The sequence below is a fragment of the Thalassophryne amazonica genome, chromosome 2 (genome assembly GCF_902500255.1).
Source record: "Thalassophryne amazonica chromosome 2, fThaAma1.1, whole genome shotgun sequence".
In the NCBI taxonomy this organism is placed as follows: Eukaryota; Metazoa; Chordata; class Actinopteri; order Batrachoidiformes; family Batrachoididae; genus Thalassophryne; species Thalassophryne amazonica.
Window position 1 is genome coordinate 74276808 of NC_047104.1, and position 27270 is coordinate 74304077.

At 40.8% G+C, this 27270-nt stretch overlaps 1 protein-coding gene across 1 annotated transcript in view; it reads right to left on the reverse strand.

Annotated features, from left to right (window-relative positions):
- Positions 1-27270, reverse strand: part of ush2a (Usher syndrome 2A (autosomal recessive, mild)) — a 1147097-nt gene that overhangs the window by 273014 nt on the left and 846813 nt on the right. Inside the window, 4 exon segments of the mRNA XM_034188044.1 lie at positions 4705-4859; positions 4958-5155; positions 13611-13917; positions 17391-17614. Coding sequence (XP_034043935.1) covers positions 4705-4859; positions 4958-5155; positions 13611-13917; positions 17391-17614 — 884 coding nt within the window.

Sequence of the window (27270 nt, forward strand, 5' to 3'; positions counted from 1 at the left end):
TATGGTGTTCTTGGAATGCAGCTCAGCATTCTTCTTCCTCCAAACACGACGAGTTGAGTTTTTACCAAAATGTTCTATTTTGGTTTCATCTGACCACATGATATTCTCCCAATCCTCTTCTGGATCATCCATATGCTCTCTGGCAAACTTCAGACAGGCCTGGACACGTACTGGCTTAAGCAGGGGGACATGCCTGGCACTGCAGGATTTGAGCCTCTCTCTGCGTAGTGTTTAGCCTTTGTTACTTTGATCCCAGCTCTCTGCAGGTCATTCATCAGGTTCCTCCATGTAGTTCTGGGATTTTCGTTCACCGTTCTCATGATCATTTTGACCCCACGGGATGACATCTTGCGTGGAGCCCCAGATTGAGGGAGATTATCAATGGTCTTGTATATCTTCCATTTTCTCACAATTGCTCCCACAGTTGATTTATTCACACTAACCTGCTTGACTATTGTAGATTTACTCTTCCCAGCCTGGTGCAGGTCTACAATTTTCTTCCTGGTGTCCTTCAACAGCTCTTTGGTCTTGGCCATGGTTGAGTTTGGAGTCTGACTGTTAGAGGCTGTGGATAGGTGTCTTTTATACAGATAATGAGTTCCAACAGGTGCCATTAATACAGGTAACAGGTGGAGGACAGAAGAGCTTCTTAAAGAAGTTACAGGTCTGTGAGAGCCAGAAATCTTGATTGTTTGTTGGTGACCAAATACTTATTTTCCACCATAATTTACAAATACATTCTTTAAAAATCCTACAATGTGATATTCTGGATTTTTTTTTTTATTTTGTCTCTCATAGTTGACGTGTACCTATATTGAAAATTACAGACCTCATCTTCCTAAGTAGGAGATCTTGCACAACCAGGGGCTGACTAAATACTTTTTGGCCCCACTGTGTGTGTGTGTGTGTGTGTATATATATATATATATATATATATATATATATATATATATATATATATATATATATATATATATATATATATATATATATATATATATAGCTTATTTTTTTAAAGCTGGCATGGACTGCTGTAGTGTATTTTTAGGAACTGAGTAATAAAACCAACAAGAATGCTCATACATCGCATTCTGTCTCTGTGTTCCCACATTCCTTACTTCTTATGCATGTCAGCTAGTGCAGCAGATAACTGAAACAATCATGCAAATGGTGATAAAAGCATCAAATTCGGCAGAAATACTCCTTGGATACTCCTCTTTTGAAAAACACAATTGACCACTTGACTTGTCAATCGGTGGTCAGGTAGGGGTCAATTGAAGAATTACACAGAAGTCAGAATTAAAAGATGCTCCAATCATATTGAAAAATATTCCACATTATTTGCCTGATCATAAAGATTCCAAAAAGGTATAGTTTGGACTATCTGTGACTGAATTCTATGGAGTTACAGGATAAAAACAGCAAGAATGGTGACAAAGGTCAGTTTCATTTTGTACAGGGGTCAAAAGTTAAAGTTGCTCCAATTTTGGTAAAAAAGTGATGCAAATTATTGGTTGAGCTAATAGGATTAATAAATGAAATAATTCTCCAAAGTAAAGGTCAAACAAGGTCTACGTCTATTGGATTCTATGACATGTGACATATGTTACCCGTAATGTGATAAGTAAGGATGATATATGGTCCAAACTATTCCTTTTTAAAACTGTGTTAACTCAACTTGTAATTTGCATCACTTTTTACCAAAATTGGAGCAACTTTAACTTTTGACCCCTGTACAAACCGACACTGACCTTTGTCACCATTCTTGCTGTTTTTATCCCGTAACTCCACAGAATTCAGATACAGACCGTCCAAACCATATCCTTTTGGAATCTTTATGATCAGGCAAGTAATGTGGCATAGGTTTCAATATGATTGGAGCATCTTTTAATTTTGACTCCTGTGTAATTCTTCAAGTGACCCCTATCTGAAAGCCAAATGAAAATTCAAGTGGCCAATCGGTTTTTTCAAAAGAGGATTGTCTGAGGAGTATTTCTGCCAAATTTGATGCTTTTATCACCATTTGCAAGATTCTGCTCTAAATATTCTCATATCTGCTGCACTAAGCATTCATCCCAACATTCATTTATTGTTCACCTTAATTTATGTGTCATTGATTTCTGTCTCAGCTCCTTGCAATAAATTCAACCAACTGTATTTCCATTTCACCCTCTGTCATCCAACCATCCATGAAGAGAAACATTGATCTGTTTCTTCTCTATGCAAAAAAAAAAAAATATGCTCATCAAAATACTGAGATGTAAAATACAGTTACAGTTTTCAACAGGAGATACAGTTTTCATTCCCCTAAAATGGAGAAATTAGTTGTTATGGTGATATCAGCTCGGATACAGGCAGAAAGTTTGCAGGGGGGAGTTGTATGTGAAGCTATTATGGACGCTATCACAAACATCAGGTAGGCTCAGCAAATCCACAGGCCTGGAATGGAGAGGGAGAGAGAAGATGAGGCAAATAACAACTTGTTCCAACACAGGAGAAGTCCAGAGTTCACATGTGGAAACATCCCACACTGACAACTCTTAACAAAGTCAGCTAACACAACGTTTCTATTTTCTACCTGGTTCTCAGAAATTATACACATAATCATTTTGCAGAGATATCTTTGGTTTGATTCCTCTCTCTGTCTCTCTCTCACGCGTGCACGCACGCACACACACACACACACATACACACACACTTCTCTTTATGCAGTTTTTTCCACTTATGTGTTGGAGCCAAAATAAAGGAGTGAACTAAAATACAAAGTAAAGTGGCACTTATTTCAATGAAGCTCAGTCTATCCTTGGGAGAGCCATTAACTAATCATACAGGGGAATAATGTCTTCAAGAAATGAGGTGATATAGCCCTGTAAAACTGCAAAATCTCTCTCTCACTCGCTCAGTAAAATATTATCATTCAGATTAGAGGTGCAATCTGTATTTTCTTGGCTCTTCATTGGGATTATGGGGATTAGCTGGTGTTCAGTGGCAATAGGTACTGAGATTTCCAATTGCATGGAAAGTTCAGCCAGCATGGTCCTGTGCAAAGGCTTCAAACACTCCAAAAATTCACAGCTACCCATCATCCAACTGTACATTTGCTTTAGTTTCTTTTTGACTTTAATTAACATCACCACAACACCTAAAACATCAATTTTTTTTTATTTTAACGTAGAGTTGGAATGTGCATGGCATGTTTGATATGGCCGGAATGTTTGCACTAATAAACAAATGTATGTTCACATTAAATGGCTACTGTAACACAATTCAGCTGGTATTTGCTGAGAGATCACAAGTCAAATGTAGCAGTGACACACAAGCATATAAGGCTCCAGTATAGTACTTCAAAAGAAAGAAAACATATCTCTTTCATGGTCATTCCTCTTCTGATTCCTCTGTTTAGAGCTCTAAACTAAATTAAGCCATTTGTATTTTCTGTTTTTCACCTTTCTGCTGAAGCTCCAACTGATCATATTGTCAAATGTCATATTGCACCACTTTTAAGGACTCAGCACGCAGGGTTTGATTTATTTTTATTTGGTCAATTCTTGGACTGCAGTCGACAGAAACATACTGGATTTGTTGGTGGTACACTGAAAAAGAGAAAACTTAATTAAGCTATTTCAAGTGGTTACACGCAAATGAATTAAATTTAGAGAGTGGCTATACGCCCAACCGTTGGGTCAATAAAGTAAATACGCAAGCATATATGCCCAACCACAACCATCCAATGAGCGCGCTTGTAAGCTCACTTCCGGTTTCAATGCGGGAGGGAAAATAGGCGGATATTTTCTCGCCGGTTGTGGGAGGGTTCGCAGCCCGCAGAGGAGCTGTGATCTAAAGTGGTTCTGTTTAGCTCATCACACCCAGGGAACAGTGTCAAACTAACAACATCTTACAGCCAACAAGCAGCATTTTGTTCAAAAACTGTTTCATCGTTGTTAACAGGCTTCCATTCAAAATGCTTATGATGTTTGTCTGTTTTCATCCATTGCGGTGTTTTCGCAGTAATTAAAGATGGCGCCCATTAAATGTGTCAAACATACGCCGCAATACAGCCTTAAAAAGTGGTGTAAAAAACGTAGTTTAGATGCACAAAAAATGTCAAATACACGATCATGGTTGGGCGAATAAGATAAGACATTATATTTATCTGCCCAACGGTTGGGCATATAGCCTTTGCCTTAAATTTAACAGTCCAATTTAAAAAGGTGGACAAATATTACTTAAGTTATTTGCATGTTACCAATTGAAGCATTTTATTAAGGTGTTCTGTCAATTCTGTTTTCAGCATAGCACCAGCAAGCTGTGATGACATTAGCAGTTAAAATCTTCACCACATTTGTCTATAGGTGTCAACATATTTCCACACTCAGTTCTTTCCTGCAGTAGAAATTTAAGACGGTAAAACCTCTGTGACAAGAAGCAGCTTTGTGCATTATCAGTGTACTTGTCTGGTCATCTGCTTAAGTGTTGTGGAACCCAGAGGATGGAAAACACCACTGCCACTGTCCACTGCCTGCAGCAGGTTGATGGTTACTCTTGAGAGGTGGGCATGGACTGGTTCTCTGTTTGGGTGGTTGCCATCCAGGATTGGCGTGGCAACAGCACATACTCCAAGACCCGACTCAACTTGTGTAGCCATTCTGCACCCCCTGCCAGTTATTAAGGATGATGCTGCCTTTCTCGTGCATGTTGACCTACCTGTGTGCTGTCGGTACAACCAGCCCAGTTGCAGGCACGTAGCTGGTAAATGTATTCATGGAAAGCCACGATCCCACCCACATCTGTGAAAATGTTCTCATCACCACGGTAACGCTCCTGCCCATCACGCAGTATAACGTAGTGTGTGATGACACCTGTTCAAAATTGAGAGAAGAGGGTAGCTGCTGTTCTTTAAGCCATTCCTTACAACAATTACATCCAAGCACACAGAATAAGTGGTGTACAGGCACACCATTAGGCCGGGCCGGGGGTTGCCACTGTAACTGGATGATGTCATCCCGTTCAACAATGCGGCTCCAACGTGGTGGTGCCACTCCCCATGGTTTCTCTTCATTGGTGGTCACTGTTGTAGCACCACTAGAGCTTTGACCAAAACTGTTCCATCCTCTCACTCTGTACTCATAGGTGGTGAAGGGCTGTAAGTCAGAGTCTGTTACAGAAAACAAATACAGGATTAACCAATAATGGAAAAAAAAACATCACCAGTCAATTAACCTATCAATACTTCAATCACTTACAGATAATGTTTTTGCTGATTATAAGTATAAAGTAAGTACCAGCATGGAAACAGTTTCTTTCTGAAATGGAGAACATATACGAGGTCTGTTAGAAAAGTATCCAACCTTTTTATTTTTTTCAAAAACCATATGGATTTGAATCACGTGTGATTGCATCAGCCAAGCTTGAACCTTCGTGCGCATGCGTGAGTTTTTTCACGCCTGTCGGTTGCGTCATTCGCCTGTGAGCAGGCTTTGTGTGAGCAGTGGTCCACTCCTCTCGTCGGATTTTTATTGCAAATAAATGTCTGAATGATTTGGAGCTTTGCTGCATCAATTTTTTCCAGAAACTGTGAGAGACCTCCAGGTGGACACCATTCGGAAAATTCTGTTGGCTTTCAGGGACAATTTTATGGGGATTACACAGATTAAGGAGTGCTCCAGCCAGTTTAAAGACCGCCCACAGCTGCTGAGAGCGCGCCGTGCTCCGAGCGCCGATCGACAGGCTGAATCAACCAGATCATTTCCAACGTGAAGGCTTTGTTGATCTGGGATGTCGTCTGACTTACACAAAAATGGCAGGAGACGTGGACATCAGCACTTTTTCGACACATTCCACTGTTACAGGAGTTTTTTGATGGAAAGAGGAGTGGAGGGATGCACCACCGTGCCGCTCATGGCTCTGCACGTCTGTCTCAATGTGCCGAAAAAGTGCTGATGTCCACATCTTCCGCAATTCCTGTGCTAGTCAGACGACGTCCCGGATAAAACACAGCGTCCAGTTTGGAAATGAACGGCACATTCCACTGTTACAGGAGTTTTTGTCATGGAAAGAGGAGCGGAGGAATTCCGCGCGTAGCGGCGGTGCCGCATGGCGTAAAGCAACGCCGTGATGAAGCCTCACAGGACATGTTCTGGCATGTCCAGGCTCATCCACAATTTCTCGGATAGTCACGCGACTGAAAAACCACCGAAAGCCGTCTGAAAGCCATCTCAAAGCCGTCCTGTGAGACCAACATGGAGGTGGTTTTGTGCCGTGCCATGAACGGCTCCGTGGCGCATCCCTCCGCTTCTCTTTCCATGAAAAAAACTCCTGTAACAGTGGAATGTGTCGAAAAAGTACTGATGTCCACGTCTCCTGGCATTTTTGTGTAAGTCAGACGACGTCCCAGATCAACAAAGCCTTCACGTTGGAAATGATCTGGTTGATTCAGCCTGTCGATCGGCGCTCGGAGTGCACCGCACTCTCAGCAGCTGTGGGCGGTCTTTAAACCGGCTGGAGCACTCCTTAATCTGTGTAATCCCCATAAAATCGTCCCTGAAAGCCATCTGAATTTTCCGAATGGTGTCCACCTGGAGGTCTCTCACAGTTTCTGGAAAAAATTGATGCAGCAAAGCTCCAAATCATTCAGACATTTATTCGCAATAAAAATCCGACGAGAGGGGTGGACCACTGCTCACACAAAGCCTGCTCACAGGCGAATGACGCAACCGACAGGCGTGAAAAAACTCACGCATGCGCATGAAGGTTCAAGCTTGGCTGATGCAATCACACGTGATTCAAATCCATATGGTTTTTGAAAAAAATAAAAAGGTTGGATACTTTTCTAACAGACCTCGTATAAGACAAATTGACAGAACAGTCTGATTGATTTTCATTTTTCTGTGGTAAACTAGAAGGGTATTTATTCACTGTATAGCTGTGTGAAGAGCCAAGACCCTTTAAACATGAAAGAGAAGAGAGAAGTAAGTTCTCTGAAGGGCAGGAGGCCTGTTGGTGCCAGTGCTTATCCCTAGATTCTGTAGTGTGAATCTACAGTTCCCCTTGGACTGGATGCTACTCTGCCACAACTTACTTCACCAGTCAAAGGTAGTGCCATATTATAGCTGGATGGATTTGGACAATGCCGATTTAGTGTCTTGTCCAGACAAGTAGTGTGACCAGGAATCAAGCCCAGGTCTACATATCGGTAGCCCAAATTCGTATTCCACTGAGCTACCTGCACTATGATCTGATATTAACAGGGTTCCTACAGCTTAAGGAAAGATAGATTGAAGACTTTTTGAAACTTTTTTGCAAGAAGACCAGTTGGAATGAGATTTAAGCCCAACTTTACAATAACCAAAATGAAGAAAACAATGCAAATGGCTGAGGGTTAGGAACACATTTGCCCAAATATTTATTGTAACATAGAACATTGTTATTGATTTAAGCAATGCTGCAAAACCTTCCCTAAAAATCCACTTTTCATAAAATTTGCACTCCCTCATGTCATCATGTAAGTTATGTCGAAATAGCTGAAAGTGTCTTTGCCTTGAGCGTACTGGCAAGAAACAAAAGAGGGTTGTTGGTTCCTCTATCTTGCTTTGCATAGTGTTTCAAGAGGCTTTCACTAGAATTTAAAAGAAATAGATACTGCCATATATTTTTAAGTAAGAAGAAAACAAATAACTCCTACTTCCTATGCCATGGCATTTTTAAGACTTTTGAAAGACTGATTTAAAACATTACAATATCAATTAAGACCTTATCTTGAGATGAACAAATTCAATGCCTTTTAAGACTTCTGAAAGACCTGCCAGAACGCTGGTTGGATCTAAATCACCTTCAAATTACATCTTCAATAATCAAGTCTAACCCAGAATAAATTTCAAAAATTCCATCCATTACTGAGTTATCCTGTCCAGTGGTCAAAAGATAGACAAAGCAGAAACAAAACATACTTCTAGGTTGTAAATTAGCAGCAATAATATATGATACAACATCAATTCATCTTCTGAGACAAGAGCACTCTTTGACCTTTTGTAAATTCCTGAATAGACTGAGAATCAATCAATCAATCAATCAACTTTTTTCTTATATAGCGCCAAATCACAACAAACAGTTGCCCCAAGGCGCTCCATATTGCAAGGCAAGGCCATACAATAATTATGAAAAACCCCAACGGTCAAAACGACCCCCTATGAGCAAGCACTTGGCCACAGTGGGAAGGAAAAACTCCCTTTTAACAGGAAGAAACCTCCAGCAGAACCAGGCTCAGGGAGGGCCAGTCTTCTGCTGAGACTGGTTGGGGCTGAGGGAAAGAACCAGGAAAAAGACATGCCGAGAAGGGGGGCAGAGATCGATCACTAATGATTAAATGCAGAGTGATGCATACGGAGCAAAAAGAGAAAGAAACAGTGCATCATGGGAACCCCCCCACAGTCTACGTCTAAAGCAACATAACCAAGGGATGGTCCAGGGTCACCCGATCCAGCCCTAACTATAAGCCTTAGCGAAAAGGAAAGTTTTAAGCCTAATCTTAAAAGTAGAGAGGGTATCTGTCTCCCTGATCTGAATTGGGAGCTGATTTCAATCAGTGTGTAGTTATGTAGTACAGCCAATGAGTGCTTGTTCCAAAATAATTAATTGCAAAACAAGGTACGACACCTACAAAATAATTCATACAGTTTAAGGGTGAGGAAAATAACACTGATCATAGAAGAGGAGATGTGTTGGTTCTGCAGCAGTGGAACAACACCGCTGTGGTTCCACATTTGCTGCAGAAAGTTGGACAATCACTATAAACACCAAAACAGATGGCTTACCATGAAAACATTAATATGGGTCATTTAAAGTGTTTCCATGTGAAACAAAATCAATCATTTTTCTAATTAGGACAGTGTAATGGTAGCACAATCAGAATAATGAACTTCTATTTCGACATAGAGGACAAATTAACATTGTATTATTTCCCACTGTAACAATGAAAATACAATGTGGACTCCTCAACGGATATTTTTACTGGAATATGTCTCTGCACTTTATTTTATAATGTGTTGTATAATGTGACATTAATGATACATGGCATGTTTTTGTCTAAAAATAAAACTACATTAAATAAATAAAAAAAAGCGTGTAATCCCTGATAATGTGTGCACTGGGAGCTGTATAGCCAACATAACCAGGCATTATATGACATACTGTATACTGAACATATGCACCATCACTGGTGCATCGTTGTAAATGCTCGTCAGTGACTAAAGCATTCTGGGGAAACGGCTGTAATAACCCTTCTGGTGAGGTTTACATACAGGAGCATATATAAATACGCATGCACACGTGCATTATTTTTAGGGGTGCTGAGGGACTGCTGCTGTAAATGAAGTTGCGCTTTAACGGCCAGTTGGGGACTCTTGTCTTTATTACCTGAAGCAGCAAAACACGCAGACAGTAAATGAAACACTGGCTGTATGTGAACAGATAATGTTGATACATGAATCCTACCGAATTCATGTGTATCTGGGCCAATTCCAATAAGTATAGATAAAAGTTGTGTATGAGCATCATATATTTATGGTACCATGTGAGCGACACTAACTGAATAGAACTATAGCATGATAAGTCCGAGAGTGTGTGTGTGTGTGTGTGTGTGTGTGTGTGTGTGTGTGTGTGTGTGTGTGTGTGTGTGTGTGTGTGTGTGTGTGTGTGTGTGTGTGCATGAGAAACATCTGGTGTATGGTGGGTGGTGACAGCTTTATGTGCCTCTGCCCAGATGGTGTCACAGCATCACAGAGAAATTCTTATCCTAACACCCTATGTAACACACACACACACACACACACACACACACACACACACACACACACACACACACACACACACACACACACACACACACACACACACACACAATAGCAACAAGAACACTTAACACACACTCCATTATGTGCAACCATAATGCACATGTGACACATAGACAACACTCACAACTACAATTTGTCTTGATTAAACAGACATAGCTATGCAGATAAATATTGTGTGAAACTCCCCACACACACGGCCTCAGCCTGACTCCCTTTGGGCTGATAAATACTGCAGAATGTTGAAATGGCTTTTAAACACCCAGCGATGAGTCATAATGGTATCAAAAGAGTTGCCATGTTACAGCTATTAATGCACACAGTAGCAGCTGTCAGTGTCTGTGTGAGAAGTGTGTCAACATCAAAATCTGTTTAACTGCAACAGCCAGAACATCTGAAGTAAATGCTAAATTAGTTTTTGCATTTCCTACAAGTAATGCGTTATAAAGTATATGATATACAGTCAGACGTTAGGAGGAGAAATGATACTGACAGTCAAATGAGGGTGATAAAGGTTTGTGTGAGCCCACCTTCTCCAGGGGGTGTGGCTTTTGAGAGAAACAGGTGGTTACATGACTGAATATTTCTCCATCCAATGCAACTTTCATATGCTTTAATAGAGTGAGTGTGCAGGTACTGATAGAGTCTACAAGGGTTTATGTGGATACGTTTTCGTCAGACTGTGACGATGAATCCCGCTGAAATGAACAGGTAAGACTTTATATTTACTCCACGTGTCAATGGTTTTAATCTTTGAAACACTCTGTTCACATGAGGACTGCAACATTCAGCCAATCAACGGATAGCAGTAATGGAACGTATTTTGACTTAGGAGTAAATTACAAGAAATGTGTATTAACAATCCCATCGGTTTTAGTGCACAGAAGGAAGATGAAGATAGCGATCAGTGACTTTTCCTGGTAGGCTTCTGTACCGGTATGTTTTTTTTTTTAATCAGCTGTGTTACTGGCACTGTTCGTAAAAAAGCATTTACGGTACGTGTGTATTTGTTTTTTATTTTTTTAACCAGCCATGTTATAGGCACTGTTCAGAAAAAAGCATGTGCGGTACATATTTGTGTATGTTACCAGTACATATTTAATTAAAATTTTAAAAAAGTCTTTCTGTGTAACATCTTTCTGTGTAAATATCTCATGTTACAATGTGGACACCTGTGTGGCCTATATATGTTAATTATTTTTTCCTTTTAAAGTTAGTGGGTGTGGCTTACATTCAGGTGTGCTCAATAGTCCAGAAATTACAGTATTTATATTGTAATGGATTGGTAAAATACTTGCATAGTCATTCCTTCTTATGTGTTAGAAAATGTATCTGTAAAAGCATGTTTATTATAGCCGTAACATCTCATTCAGATGCACTGTGGCAATGAGACGCACTGACTTGCAGTGACACACAGTGTTTTGAATGTTCATGTCTAGTTCACAAAATTAACAGTTTACAATGAGTTTACTCACTGGCACACCAGATTGCGTGCCATTGCAGGAATCAAATTCATGCAAGTGTCAAGGCACCTTAATACAGCTGGAGCAGTAATGGTCAGAGGGCAGTTAACGCAGCCCAGTCTTAGCAACACTTGCCCGTATGACTGTGGCAGTCAGAAGGCTAAATAAATAACTAGAAAATAATTGAATTCATCTGGTTAGATGACCAGCCTTTCTCAGGGGTGGAAGACACCAGGTTCCACCGACTGCTCTCTCACTTGGAGCCCCGCTATGTTCCACTGGGACATAAAGAAAGAAAGGTAAACACTTATTTTTTTCTTTGACAATGCACAACAGAGTTTGCTCATGCACAAACCACTAAGCCATGCTCTCAGGTTTTTTTGATTTAGTAACTTATGATAGTTTATTTGAATGCAATCTACATTTGACTTTAAATATATCCCTTTTTACTTGACATTATTTGATTAATGTGATATTGTGAGATATATTGCCTTTTATTTATTTGACTTTCTGCACTTTTTGAGAGCCTTAATGTTTTCAGCCCTAATGTTTTATGTCTAAATTTATCTGATAGCACATAAATGTAGGTGTTTTTTAGTTGTCCTTTTGACTGAAAAGTTGCTGCATTGTGCCTGCAAGGTTTTTGTATGTTTTTCCTTGAAGAAGTAAGTAAAACATGTTTTTGTCTAATTTAAGGTGTTTTTATGGTTCCTTTTTTGCAGATCATGTAGCCAGTAGCACTCATCATAACTAAATTGAAAAATTTACAGCCAATCCATGTGATTGGTGTCGGTGCTCGGCAGTGATCTGTGCTCAACGCCGATCGGTATCGGAATCTGCAGCATAAAACCTGATTGGAGCATCCTTACTTAAATTATTATTTAATTTTCAAAATAGCTTTCAGTTATCATCCTCTCAACTTGATGAAAATTATTTACTTCCTAACCTGAAACAAACAAACAAATAAACTAGAAGCACTCAGAGAGTGCAAACCTCCGCCAAGGCCATAGGGTCACTGACTCTAAAGAGATTCCCTCCTTGGCACAGTGATCTACTCAACAATTCAGTGTTACAACCAAAACTATGATACATACACTTTTCTTTCCTTTATATTTGACATCCTTGACCATGAAAACATACCACTAGAACTTGGAATCGCTTTTATGTCTTTATTAGTTCAAAGGTTATTGTATAAAAACGATTTTTCGGTAATGGCGGTTTTCTTCTGGATGTAGCTCCATAACATTTGAAGCTACATCAAATCTGATGACACTTTATTGAATCAGTACAGATTCAGGTACAATTTGGTGTTAGTTGTGCATCTCTAGCTTCATTTGTCACCTCACACTGACACATTTTCTACTTTCCCTATATTTTTGAACATTCTGGATCACCAGATCCGGAATCCGGATCCGATCATCACCAAACTTTGTTGTTTGATAGAACATTTGACTATGTTACACCCTAATTTTTTTCAAGCCTTTCTGCCTTGTTTTTGTGGAGTTAGAAACTAGAATGTCAAAATTCCCCCTATCCCGCAATGGTGAAGAATCCTTTAAAAAATTCCTGGATCCGGATCGTGAGCCGGATCACCACTAAAATGTAATCACTTGTTCCTCTTGTCATTTCCAACCACTCCACAAAATTTCATCAAAATCCGTTCAAAACGTTTTGAGTTATCCTGCTGACAAACAGACAGACAAACAAACAAACGCGACCGAAAACATAACCTCTTTGGTGGAGGTAATAAAATTTAAATGGTATGTTAAACTTTTTTGCATTACAGCTGCAGCCCCTCAACCGACAGGGGTGCTGTCACACACACACACCCCAGCACCTCTACTTCCAGCATCCCTGCAATGACGTCAAAGCCGTGACATCAATCACTATGTGTTGCACTTGCATGAACCATAAAATATCTAACACAAGTTGACAAACCAAAGCTAAATAATGTTAATTTGGTCATTTACAAATGTCACAGACACACATGTTGACAGCATCAGTGGCTCCTGTTTATCAGCAGTAAAGTTACTGTCAGGTTCTGAAACTCATTTCTAACTCTTTATGGCAAATTAAAGCAGCAGTGCAGAGAAAAAAAAAACCCAGTGGGTTAGAAAAGGTGCAACAATGTCAAAGATCCACAATGTCAAAGATCCATCAGGTGGCATCAGATTTTTGTGTTGTAATGAAAATGCTTCAAATAGCTGGCAAACTATTTCTATTACAGCCACAGTGCTCCAAATATCAAAGGAAGTGAAATCTAACCTAGTTGCATTAGACTGTATGCACATATAGACATTACCTGTGTAGGTGTATGTGTGGGCGTCTCCACTGTATACCACCTCTTCGTGAGACGGACACAGGCTTTCCTCAGACTGCAGGTTCCCTGTGTCTGTGTGACTGACTGTGTGTGCTACTTTATGTGTGTGATTGCTTCTGTTTGCATCTGTATGCAGGTCTGTGGTCTGAAATGAAGCAGTTGTGTTTGTGTGCGTCTGTGCAGTCAGGAGCCACGTGCAGGCGGTCACGGCTGGATCGAGGTCACAGGAGCCGCAGAAAGCTGTAGAGGCTGCAGCGACAGGACACACGGTGCCCTGCAAACACTGGTGCTGGAAACAGGAAGGAGTGATACAAACAGGTGTCAGAGCAAAAACAGTGAGGTTCAAACTTGTTCTTATTTTTATCAATCCATTTCTATCCTCCAAAGCACTCAGGCAAGACTCTTAAAACGTTACAATAGATTTTCAGACAAGAAAAGAGATCATATCTAAGCTCAAGCCTCTCATGTGTCTTGTGGGAAACTGCTGGTGAAATTTAATGTCTTCTTTAGAAGAAAGCCTTTCTCTGTTCCACTACAACACTAAGCCGTGAGTGGTGGTGCAACAGACAAAGTTGCACTACACATAATTTTTAAAATCACAGCCACAGAAGCCAATAACTCCTTCAGAGTTGTCTGGGTGTCTTTGTAAATGAAATCCAAGCTATATTCAGTGGCTTGAAAATCTTCATGTATCATCCCCTGACTTGTCTCAAAGAAACTGGCTGTGTAAGTGATGTTGTACTTAAGGGTGTGTATTACCTATGCACACCACTGTTTTCACTTTTAGATTTTTAATGAATTTATGTCATGTTATGGACTACTAGTTTTCACTGTCAGTTCAAAGAGCATCACTTCAAACATTTTAATACAAAGCCTGTATTTTATTTTTAAACTGATGACATCGCAAAAGTCAAACAAGTAAAAGCTTGAGGGTACACAAACATTTTGGCAGCACTGTATGCTCCACACGCCTGATCGTTAATGACCACATTCCACGTAATGAGACTTTCTACCCTTTGTCCGTGTGTATATGTGTGTCACATGTTCATGAAGGAAAACACAAACGCCACATCCCAAATGAAGATGGACCACTCTCCAATTCCTGACATGAACATGCTTTGTGTTTTTGAGAGTGAAAGAGGGAGGGAGACACAGTGTCCAACAAAGTGTGTGGATACAATAAAAAGAAAAGTTTTCTTTCCACTGAGACCCAGCAGTCCAAATCCCTGCTCCAACCTGTGTCCAGAAACACAATGCACTTGATCCTATGTCCTTCCTTGCAAGTACTGGGTAAACATGTCGGTGGTTGTGTGTAGTATGAAGGAAAAATTGAAGTTTACTTTATGTCTGCAGGAGCAGTATAACTGGGCCAGGGTCATCCCTAGCTTGCTTGTCTTGTTGATACAACCCCTGGCAAAAATTATGGAATCACCGGCCTCGGAGGATGTTCATTCAGTTGTTTAATTTTGTAGAAAAAGAGCAGATCACAGACATGACACAAAACTAAAGTCATTTCAAATAGCAACTTTCTGGCTTTAAGAAACACTATAAGAAATCAGGAAAAAAAATTGTGGCAGTCAGTAACGGTTACTTTTTTAGACCAAGCAGAGGGAAAAAATATGGAATCACTCAATTCTGAGGAAAAAATTATGGAATCATGAAAAAAAAGAACGCTCCAACACATCACTAGTATTTTGTTGCACCACCTCTGGCTTTTATAACAGCTTGCAGTCTCTGAGGCATGGACTTAATGAGTGACAAACAGTACTCTTCATCAATCTGGCTCCAACTTTCTCTGATTGCTGTTACCAAATCAGCTTTGCAGGTTGGAGCCTTGTCATAGACCATTTCCAACTTCCACCAAAGATTTTCAATTAGATTAAGATCCGGACTATTTACCCTCTTTTAAGAGTTTGATAATCCTCTCCTTTGTTTCAATTGACATCTCTCGTGTTGGAGCCATGATTCATGTCAGTCCACTTGGTGCAACAGCTCTCCAAGGTGTGATCACTCCTTTTTAGATGCAAACTAATGAGCAGATCTAATTTGATGCAGGTGTTAGTTTTGGGGATGAAAATTTACAGGGTGATTCCATAATTGTTTCCTCAGAATTGAGTGAGTCCATATTTTTTTCCCTCTGCTTGGTCTAAAAAAGTAACCGTTACTGACTGCCACAATTTTTTTTCTGATTTCTTATAGTGTTTCTTAAAGCCAGAAAGTTGCCATTTGAAATGACTTTAGTTTTGTGTCATGTCTGTGATCTGCTTTTTTTCTACAAAATTAAACAACTGAATGAACATCCTCCGAGGCCGGTGATTCCATAATTTTTGCCAGGGGTTGTAGAACACGTTGTTCCAAGTTCATGACTAAACATCAGTCTAGCCAAAGGCCATGTTTGAATTATGTTTACATTATGGGAGGGGGCCTTAATACGGCTCTCTGGGTGTGGAAGTCAGAAGGCTCATGGGGGTATGCTGCATGCAGTACCCATTTGAATTTCTGTGGATGCATCCGTTTTGTGTTTTTCTGCTTCAATCAATTGTAATTAAATCTGTCACTCTGCTGCTCCAGCTGTCTTACATCCACATCTGACATCATGAGAAATTACACAACATGCTGTACATTTGGAAGGGGCCCACCCCCTGATCTTTAACAAATGCCCTTCTCAGATTTTTTTTTTTCCCTGGATTTTCACTTCAAACTACAGGCGCATCTTACAAAATCTGAATATTGTGACGTGACAATGGCACAAAATCCACATTACTTGAAGTCCAGTGTGACGTTTCTAGTCAGTGATGATTTGGGATGCCATGTCATCTGCTGGTGTTGGTCCACTGTGTTTTATCAAGTCTAAATTTAACACAGCCATTTATCAGGAGACTTTTGAGCACTTCATGCTTCTATCTGCTGAAACCTTTATAGAGATATAGAGATTTCCTTTTCCAGCAGGACAGTGTCAAAACTACTAGTAACTGCTTTGCTGACCATGGTATTACTGTACATGATTGGTTAGCCAACTCGCCTGACCTGAAATACCTGAAACGTCTATGAAAGACACCAGAATCAACAATACAGATGAGCTTCAACGCATCCAGTCAAGGTGGTTCTGATATTTGATTAGGTTGCTTCCTTGATGCTGCCCTCTGAAGTTTTCTAGTCACGTTTCACTGGATGGTGCCCCGAGGGTAAACCCAAAGTTCTCTGGATATCCTGTTTGAACTGGGAACACCTTGGGATTTCTCATTAAATGCTGGAGGATGTAGCAGGAAAGAGGGATGCCAACAGCAGTGCTTCCCAATCCTGGTCTTCACGGACCACCGAACCTGCTGATTTCTCATCTCTTCTCATGCTGCCAAAGGTTGATTGTTTCATTCAGTTGTCTGTTATCTCTTGATTTGCCAAGCAGTCAGCCAATCAGCCAAATAGCTGTTGGACGTGGAGGGAGATGAACACATGCAGGATAGGAGTTCCTAAGGACCGAGATTGTTTACCATTTGCGTACAGTATGTTATTTAGCAAGCTGTATCTGCAAACAGGCCCAAAACCAGTGAGAGAAAATGTCTGTGTGGATGCATGGATGGATAGATGGATAATGTTAAAGAAGTATTGTTACAAATTGGTTTATGGTTTATCACCTGCTACTGAATAAAAGACTAGTTCCAACATTACATTCTTTCACTCACCAGCAAATACGACCCACAAACAATTAGGCAGGTGCGAATCAGGAGCGCACATATCAGATTAACTGCCTCACAAACACACCTGAATCACAAGGCCCGGTGTGGGTCGGTTTGCACACACATGGCGTTGAGGATCATAGCCAATCCCATTGCAGCATTCCTCTTTCTCATGTATGACCTTTGACCCACAACACTTCAGTGTCACAGTGTCATTGCCAGTGGAGTGTATGGCAGGATATCCATCATGGCCCACACAGCAAAGCGAGGATGAGGCGTTTATATACTCCTGATCACAGCAGACAAAACCTGAAGACAAGAAAATGTGCATCCTATTAGTGTGTATAATGCTGATTTTAATTTTATACAACTTTTGATCATACATTAAAGTGTAATGTTTCAAAGAGTGCCAAAATATATAAAAGAGCAGGGAGGTTCAAAAGGATTCCTTGGGTATGGAATTGTTCATTTAATTTCAAGCCACATCCATAACTGAGTGCTTGTATTTCAAACCTTTATTTTAATCCAATTACATTTTTTCCACAAATCTGATTGGTTAATCGTGTGAGATTTCAGACCATAAAATATCACATGGACGGTGGCAAAATCTTAAAACCGTTTCACATTTGATGTGTTACTCTGCCCCCTGACCGCATTGCTGTGCAGGTGTCAATAATGGCGCTATCAGCTGAGAGCGACAGAAACTAGTGCAGGGATGACAATGCAGAAATGTGTGGATTTTTAATGGCTTTAACTGCACTGATTGATGGATTTACCGTGGATTTAACTCAATGCAGCTGACAAGATGGCGAAATCAGTGGGTCTGCTCACAGAATTTCCAGTTTGGCATTAAAACGCTGTTGCTAAGCTTTCACGAACCGACCACACCCTTTCACAACAATTCGCCGACCAAATTATTTACAGAAAAATAAACCGTGCAAACAATGGAATTGGATAGCCCGTAAAACTCAATTTGCGACCGCAAAATCCAGCATGAACGTCCGCAAATCATCAGACACAACAGGGTTATTCCCTAAGTTACCATCCATATTATGGGCAGGACATTGCTTCATCTGGTACCTGTGCTTACTTCCCAATGAGAAGGTCTCCAGTTTGAGGCCACCTTTGCCTCACTCTCCCTGTACATGTGGTGCTGGTTCAGGAAGGGCAGCCGGCATAAAACCAGCCAAACCAACATGCAACCCCGAGAAAAAGGGAGAAGCCAAAACAAATCAGTTCAGTTGCTATCTCAAATTAGCTCAGGGCCCAGTTTCATAAAGCAGTCGTGTTTTTAGTTGAATAAACTCACTAGGCTGATTGGTGTCAGAACGACAATTCCACCCACATCCGAAAAGTGTGCAGTTGCAGTCCGAAAATGTTCTGACAACCATCTGTGAGAGTCCACACAGTTGGTCAAAATTGGCCGGTGGCCCCGAGTATGATGCACATGTTCAAAACCCTCCAGGCGCCGTCGAGATGGGACACCTATCCGACGGCAGTCCATGTGCAATCTGAGCACCATCTTACCGTAATTTACATATTCTGATGTCAGAAAAACAGGATCCAAAACTACTCTGAGTGCATACAAGGGAACCTCAAGATGGATGTGGCATGGCAAATCCTGCCGCTATGACCTGCACGTGCCACGTATAATAATGTCCACCTACAATGTCTTTGTTATTGTTGTACACAGTGTGTTTGTCATCATTTGTCACCATTATTCTCTCTGTCCACTGTTTGTCTAATAGTATGTGTGTGTCTTACCCTATGGCACAATATAAAAATTACACTTTTCATAATGGTAAGAGCTAGGTGGAACACATACTAAAATGATGAAAAAGTATGCTAACATTTTGGAGAAAAAAACAACCTTGAATCATTACAAAATATCAAGAATTTTGTAATTACTGTGTGACATAACTCATCCTATAAATTTGTCTTTTCTCTACAACAACATGAAATGTGCACAAGGACAAGCTTCGGACAGACACAATCTGTTCTCTTGCCTCTACAGTGGCAGTTTAGGCTGCTATGAATATCAGTGAGCATCCTCCCTTATCTGTGGATATACTTCCTCTTCTTCCATGCACACTCCTCTCCTGGAATTCACCTCTCCGTGTGACAGTAATAGTCAGGCTGTTGAAGGAGTACAGCGACAAGAGCAAGTATGTTTTCCTGAGAGCTTCCATCTCTGACGGTGACAGCTGACATCTGTCTGCAACCACTTCATCCTCAGCACCAAGGTGACATTTAAAATACACAATATCAGTTCATTTTCAGCTAAATGCTTTGCACATAGACATAAAATTTCCAGCATGTTTATTTTTCCAATCTCTCGTGGTTACACTGTAAATTCAAGTAAGTATGTACACTGAATGATGACAATACTTGTGATTCGACAACAAATTAATGTTTTATTTTAAGGAATATATACACAGTTGTATGCAGTACCAGTCAAAGGTTTGGACACACTTTCCCATTCAAATGAATGGGAAAGTGTGCCCAAGTTCTAGTCCACCTAGTCTACAACAAATTATGCAATTTCAATACAAATAAATAATAAATAAACCAACCAAAAATCTGTCCCCTTCTGAGAAGGCTGTGAAATGATACAAGCAAAAACTTTCAATCTAGAATGAAAAGGAAACATTCTTGGAGATCTGACCATTAAAAATACATAAATAAATACAACTGCACACACTTATGTACTGAAATATCAGAGCATGAGTTCCAATTTCATTTAATGGGATAGAGAGTACAAATAGTACATGTGTGTTCATCAGTGTTCTCTGAATCACATTCTGCCAAGTATTCTGATTTACTCCCTGAATGTCATGCTGGTGAACAACAGTTAACAGTCAACTTCATCATCATCCTCCTCAGAGGATGACACTCAGAGAAGATCCGATGGTTGAGATGCTTGCCATCAAAACTGATTCCTCCCAGATGTTCTTGACAGACTCAAATGTATGGTGGAGCTGTTGTACAAATCTGTTTTGTTGAGCATTCCTTGAAACTGTCTCCAGTGATCCCAATGAGTGACACCTTCTCAATGTATCTACTTTTTAAAATAGCTAGATGACATTCACAAAATGGTAGCGCTTCAGTCTGTCTGACGGGATGAATCACCTACTCACGAAAACATTTAAGCAGCAGAGAGTTAAACATCTCCACACTCAAACAGGACAGCAGAGGAGAGAGCTGTTTCATGAAAATACTATGCGTAAAATGAAGGTCAGATCAGGGATGGAACACAAAAAGTTTTAATTTTTTTCTTCTGGCCTTTTTGTTTAAATAAAAATTGAGCCAATCATGTTACTCTGATTCTCGGTGAGGGTGGGGACTGCCATGTTCTGGCATCACACTGGATTAGGATTATAATATTGTCCTGTTATAATGCTGAATCAGCAACGCAACCCCCTGCTGTGAGGACGCCATGGAAATACTGAACACGGTTTTCCACTGTATGTCACAACTAAAATATTAACACTGTGCTAATGGATAACTAACATCTTAATGAAAATGTTGATGAGTAAAAAGCCCCTCCTTTTGGATCACAGGCTGAAAAATGGAAAGAACTCCTAATCTTCACAAGTTTGTTTTTATAAAAATGAGAGTAAAAAAATAATCTAAGTTTGATGAGGTATTTAACAGATTTATCCCAACAGGGTATGACATGCTGATCTGCAGCAGTATCTGCGCCCAGCTGGGCTGCCCATTTTATTTGACAGCAGACATTAAACACTAAGTCATTGCTTTGCATCATGGCCTCGCCCTGTAATGGGCCTCACCTAGTTGTGGAGTGATAAACAACTTATTGTTAACGCAGCCTAACACCCTAATCAACATAGGCTATTTGCACACATGAAATGTTGTTAATTTAAGCAATCATTTCACTTAAAGGCCAGAAGTGGAGAATGGCACTTATTTTCCCCTGTGCTGCTGCAGTGCTGCATCCATCACAGGCAACACATGACAGGAAAATGCATGTGTACGTGATTGTGTGACATAAAAGTGGGCTGACGGCTAGTAACTCACTTAGCAGCGGCAGCTGTTGCAGAACAGGGGTTTGGTGGCCAATTCCCCCAGCGCCTTACTTCAGCTTCAATGACGCGCAAATAAACAGCTCAACACTTTTCCAAAATAGCTTCTCTTTACTCATCTCTCAACCTATTGCCATTGCTACCTTTATTCTGTTTTCCTCTGGATACGAGGACATCTGAAACAATTTTGACTCCAACTGTCATGAACTCCAAATGTTATTCTTTGTGTTGTCCAATATTCAGACACAGTAGAAAATGAGACCTGAGGATTAGCTATTACCTTCATGCCACTCTTCTTGTGTGTGTGTGTATACATATATATATATATATATATATATATATATATATATATATATATATATATATATATATATATATATATATATACTTAGAAAGATGAGAGAGGTCTGTAATAGGTACTAGGTAATAGATAATAGGTTCAACATAGGTACACTTCAACTATGAGAGACAAAATGAGAAAAAAAATCCTGAAAATCACATTGTAGGATTTTTAAAGAATTTATTTGTAAATTATGATGGAAAATAAGTATTTGGTCACCCACAAACAAGCAAGATTTCTGGCTCTCACAGACTTGTAACTTCTTCTTTCAGAAGCTCTTCTGTCCTCCACCTGTTACCTGTATTAATGGCACCTGTTGGAACTTGTTATCTGTATAAAAGACACCTATCCACAGCCTCAAACAGTCAGACTCCAAACTAAACCATGCCCAAGACCAAAGAGCTGTCGCAGGACACCAGGAAGAAAATTGTAGATGTCCACCAGGCTGGGAAGAATGAATCTACAATAGTCAAGCAGGTTGGTGTGAATAAATCAACTGTGGGAGCAATTGTAAGAAAACAGAAGATATACAAGACCATTGATAATCTCCCTCAATCTGGGGCTCCACGCAAGATGTCATCCTGTAGGGTCAAAATGATCATGAGAACGGTGAAAAAAAATCCCAGAACTACACGGAGAGACCTGATGAATGACCTGCAGAGAGCTCGGACCAAAGTAACAAAGGCTACACACTAGAGAGGGACTCAAATCCTGCAGTGCCAGGCGTATCCCCCTGCTTAAGCCAGTACATGTCCAGGCCCGTTTGAAGTTTGCCAGAGAGCGTATGGATGATCCAGAAGAGGATTGGGAGAATATCATGTGGTCAGATGAAACCAAAATAGAACATTTTGGTAAAAACTAAACTCGTTGTGTTTGGAGGAAGAAGAATGCTGAGTTGCATTCCAAGAAGACCATATCTACTGTGAAGCATGGGGGTGGAAACATCATGCCTTGGGGCTGTTTTTCTGCAAAGGGGACAGGACGACTGATCAGTGTTAAGGGAAGAATGAACGTGGCCATGTATCGTGTGAGTTTAAGCCAAAACCTCCTTCCTTCAGTGAGAGCATTGAAGATGCAATGTGGCTGGGTCTTCCAGCATGACAATGATCCCAAACACACTGCTCAGGCAACAAAGGAGTGGCTCTGTAAAAAGCATTTCAAGGTCCTGGAGTGGCCAAGTCAGTCTCCAGACCTCAACCCCATAGAAAATTTGTTGAGGGAGTTGAAAGTTCATGTTGCACAGCGCCAGCCCCAAATCATCACTTCTCTAGAGGAGATCTGCATGGAGGAATGGGCCAAAATACCAGCTACAGTGCGTGCAAACCTGGTGAAGATTTACAAGAAATGTTTGACCTCTGTCACTGCCAACAAAGATTATGTTACAAAGTACTGAGTTGAACTTGTGTTATTGACCAAAGACTTATTTTCCACCATAATTTACAAATAAATTCTTTAAAAATCCTACAATGTGATTTCCTGGATTTTTTTTCTCATTTTGTTTCTCACAGACTTATTTTCCACCATATTTGACAAATATTACAATATTTACAAGTTGTATCATGGTGTAGATAGGAAGAAAAAATGGTGTTGAGGTCATTTTGAAGAAACAGTATATTAAGAGTTAAATGAGTGTCTGACAGGGTGATGAGTGTGAAGTTCAAAATTGAAGGGGTGATGATTAATATCATTACTGCATGTGCCCCACAGGTAGGCTGTGAGACAAAGGACAAAGAAGATATCTGGAGTGAGTTAGATGAGATGGTGGAGCGTGTGCCCAAGCATGAAAGCGTGGTGACAGGAGCGGACTTCAATGGGTATGCTGGCAAAGGAAACAAAGTTAATAACGAAGTAATGGGTAGATATGGTATCAAGAACAGGAATGTGGAAGAGCAGATGGTAGCTGATTTTGCAAAAAGCATGGAAATGACTGTGGTGAACACCTACTTTAGGAAAAGGTAGAAATGTGCTTTCTGGCTTCTGTCCGTGGTGTATTCCATGTGCCTCAGAAAAAAATTGGTGCAAGCAGGCAGTGAGCGATGCAACACGATTTCACCAGTCAATTGAATTGATGCACACTGAATGAATCGATGCACTCGCATTGCGCACATTTGTATCTAGATATCGATTCATATCGGTTAATCTCCACATGCCTAGAACAGAACTGATGAGGAAGCAATAGGTAGATATGGTATCGACAGGAATGTGGAAGGGCAGATTGTAGTTGTTTTGGCAAAATGGATGGAAATGGCTGTGGTGGACACCTACTTTAAGAAAAGAGAGGAGCACAGGGTGGCATATAAAACTGGAGGAAGGCGCACACAGGTGGACTACATTCTTTGTAGGAGATGCAAGCGAAAAGAAATTGGAGACTGCCAGGTGGTGCCAGGAGAGAGTGTAGCTAGACAGCATAGGATGGTGGATTGTCTGATGACTTTAGAGGTGAAGAAAAGGAAGACAGAGCTCAACAAAGGATCGAATGGGGGAAGCTAAAGGAGGAAGACTGTTGTGTGAAATTCAGCGATGAGGTGAGAGGCACTAGATGGAGGGGAAGCAATTTTGGACAACTCAAGATACTGCAGATGTGATGAGGAAGACAGCTAGGACGGTACTGGGTGTGATGTGTGGACAGTGGAAGGAAGACAAGGAGACTTAGTGGTGGAACGCAGATGTTCGGAAAGCATAACAAGAAAGAGGTTGGCAAAAAAGAATTGGGATAGTCGGAGAGATGAAGAAATATACTGGAGTATAAGGAGATGTGGCGTAAGGCAAAAAAAAAAAGTGCAAAAGTGCAAGAAAAAGCATATTGAGAACTGTACAACAAGTTGAATTGTCATGAAGAAGAAAAGGATTTGTACCGATTGGCCAGACAAAGGGACAGAGTTGGAAAGGATCTGCAGCTCGTTAGGGTGGTAAAAGATGCAGATGGTAATGTGCTGAAAAGTGAGGAGAGTGTGTTGAGAGGGTGGCAGGAATATTTCGCGGAGCTGATAAAAATAAGTCCCTTCGGCTGCTCCCTTGTTTGCACTTGGGGTCGCCACAGCAAATCCAAGTTGGATCTGCATGTTGAATTGGCACAGGTTTTACACCGGATGCCCTTTCTGATGCATCCACATTACAGGGAGAAATGTGGCAGGGGTGGGATTTGAACCAGGAACCTTCTGCACTGAAACCAAGCGCATTAACCACTTGGCCACCACCCCTGCCTGATGAATGAAGAAAATGAAAGACAGAAAAGGCTGGATGATGTGGAGAGAGTAAATCAAGAAATACAAAAGATTAGTAAGGATGAAGTGAGGTCAGCTATGAAGAGGATGAGGAATGGAAAGGCAGTTGGTCCAAATGACATTCCAGTGGAGGCATGGAAATGCCTAGGAGAAATGGCAGTGGAGTTTCAAACCTGATTGTTTCCTAAAATATCGGAAAGTGAGAGAATGCCTGAGGAGTGGGGGACAAAGTGTGATGGTTCCTATTTTTAAATGCAAGGGGGATGTGCAGAGCTGCAGTAACTGCAGAGGTATAAAGGTGATCAGCCACAGCATGAGGTTATAGGAAAGAGTAGTAGAAGCTAGGCTTACAAAAACAGGTGAAGATCTGTGAGCAGCAATATGGTTTCTTGCAAAGAATGTGACAGCGGTGAGATGCGCAGTAGGAATGACAGATTCATTCAAGGTGGAGGTGGGATTACACCAAGGATCAGATCAGAGTCCTTTCTTGTTTGCAAGGGTGATGGACAGGTTGATGGATGAGATCAGACAGGAGTCTCCATGGGCTATGATGTTTGCAGATAACATTGTGATCTGTAATGAGAGTAGAGAGCAGGCTGAGTCCAGCCTGGAAATGTGAAGATACGCTCTGGAGAGCAGGGGAATGAAAGTCAGTAGGAGCAAGACTGAGTACATGTGTGTGAATAAGAGGGAGCCCAATGGAATAGTGCAGTTACAAGGAGTAGAAGCGGTGAAAGTAGATGAGTTTAAATATTTGGGGTCAACTGTTCAAAGTAATGGGGAGTGTGGTACAGAGGTGAAGAAGATGGGAGAAAGGTGGCAGGAGTGATTTGTGACCAAATAAGAGTGAAGGGGAAAGCCTACAAAACAGTAGTGAGACCAGCTATGTTGTACGCTTAGAGACGGTGGCACTAACAAAAAGACAGGAGGCAGAGCTGGAGGTGGCACAGCTGAAGATGTGTGATTCTCTTTGAGAGTGACAAGGTTGGACAGGATTAGGAATGAACAGATCAGAGGGACAGCTCAGGTGGGACGGTTTGGAGACAAAGTCAGAGAAGCAAGATTGAGATGGAATGCACATGTGCAGAGGAGGGACCCAGGGTATATAGGGAGAATGATGCTGAGGAAGCAGTCACCAGGCAGGAGGAGAAGAGGGAGGCCAAAGAGGAGATTTAAGCATGCTTTGACAGAGGACATGCAGGTGGTTGGTGTGACAGAAGACGATACAGAGGACAGGGTAAGATGGAAACAACTGATCTGCTGTGGCGACCCCTAGCGGGAGCAGCCAAATAGGCAAGAAGGAGGTAATGTCCTTGCATGGTTGACATGTTACCTAACCAGTCGCTCTCAGTGTGTCCTGTGCATTAATGTCACTTCTAATTTTGTTCCTATGAAATATGGTGCTCCATAAGGGTTCGTTTTGCTATTTTCCCTCTATATAGAACCCCTGTGGCAGATACGGCAATGTTTTAGGATTTTTTTTCCATTATTACATGAATGACATTCAGTTGTACATGCTGATAGCTGCAGATAATCATACACACACTAGGACTGCCTGGCTTCAATGAAAACTGGATAGGGAGCAACTTTTTAGTTTTAAATTCAGAGAAGACTGAGATGATGGTCACTGGTCGTGAAAAACACAAGCATCAGTTTGACCAGCTAATCTTAACCTTAGACTTGGTTATACATCACAGGGATAAAACCTTGGGGTGAAACTGGATCCCATACTGTCCTTTGACCTACACATTAGAGAAGTCACTAGGTCGACTTTCTTCCACCTTGGTAATATTGCGAAGATTCATCCTATACTGTCTATGGCTGATGCAGAGACTCTGATACATGCCCTTGTCTATTCTTGACTGCATTAATACAATCTGCTATTATCTGGCTTACTGCAGTCCAGCATTAGATGTCTCCAAATGGTTTAAAACACTGCTGGGAACAGAAAATTTGACCATATTATCATGATTCTGGCCTCCCTTCAGTGGCTTCCTGTTCCCATGAAACCAGATTTTAAGGTGGTGTTATAAACACACAAAACCTTCATGAACAAGTGCCTCATAGTATGGTACTATGCTTTCTACCCTTTTAAATTCATTTCATTAGTAAACAGAGCGGGCCACGGCCTCAACTTTTTAAAACTGCCCCTTGGGGATAAATAAAGTGATATGAATTGAACTGAATTGAATTTATCTAAAGTCTGAGTTTTTCAGTGAAGCTTTGGGCTAGTGGCCAGCAATCACCTTAGTATTTCTTTTGTTTTTCTTGTTTCTTGTTGTTCTTGTTAATGCTGACAAATTATACTGTATTTGTCATCTTTCTGCCACCTGATTCTGTTTTTTTTCCCTCTCTGTT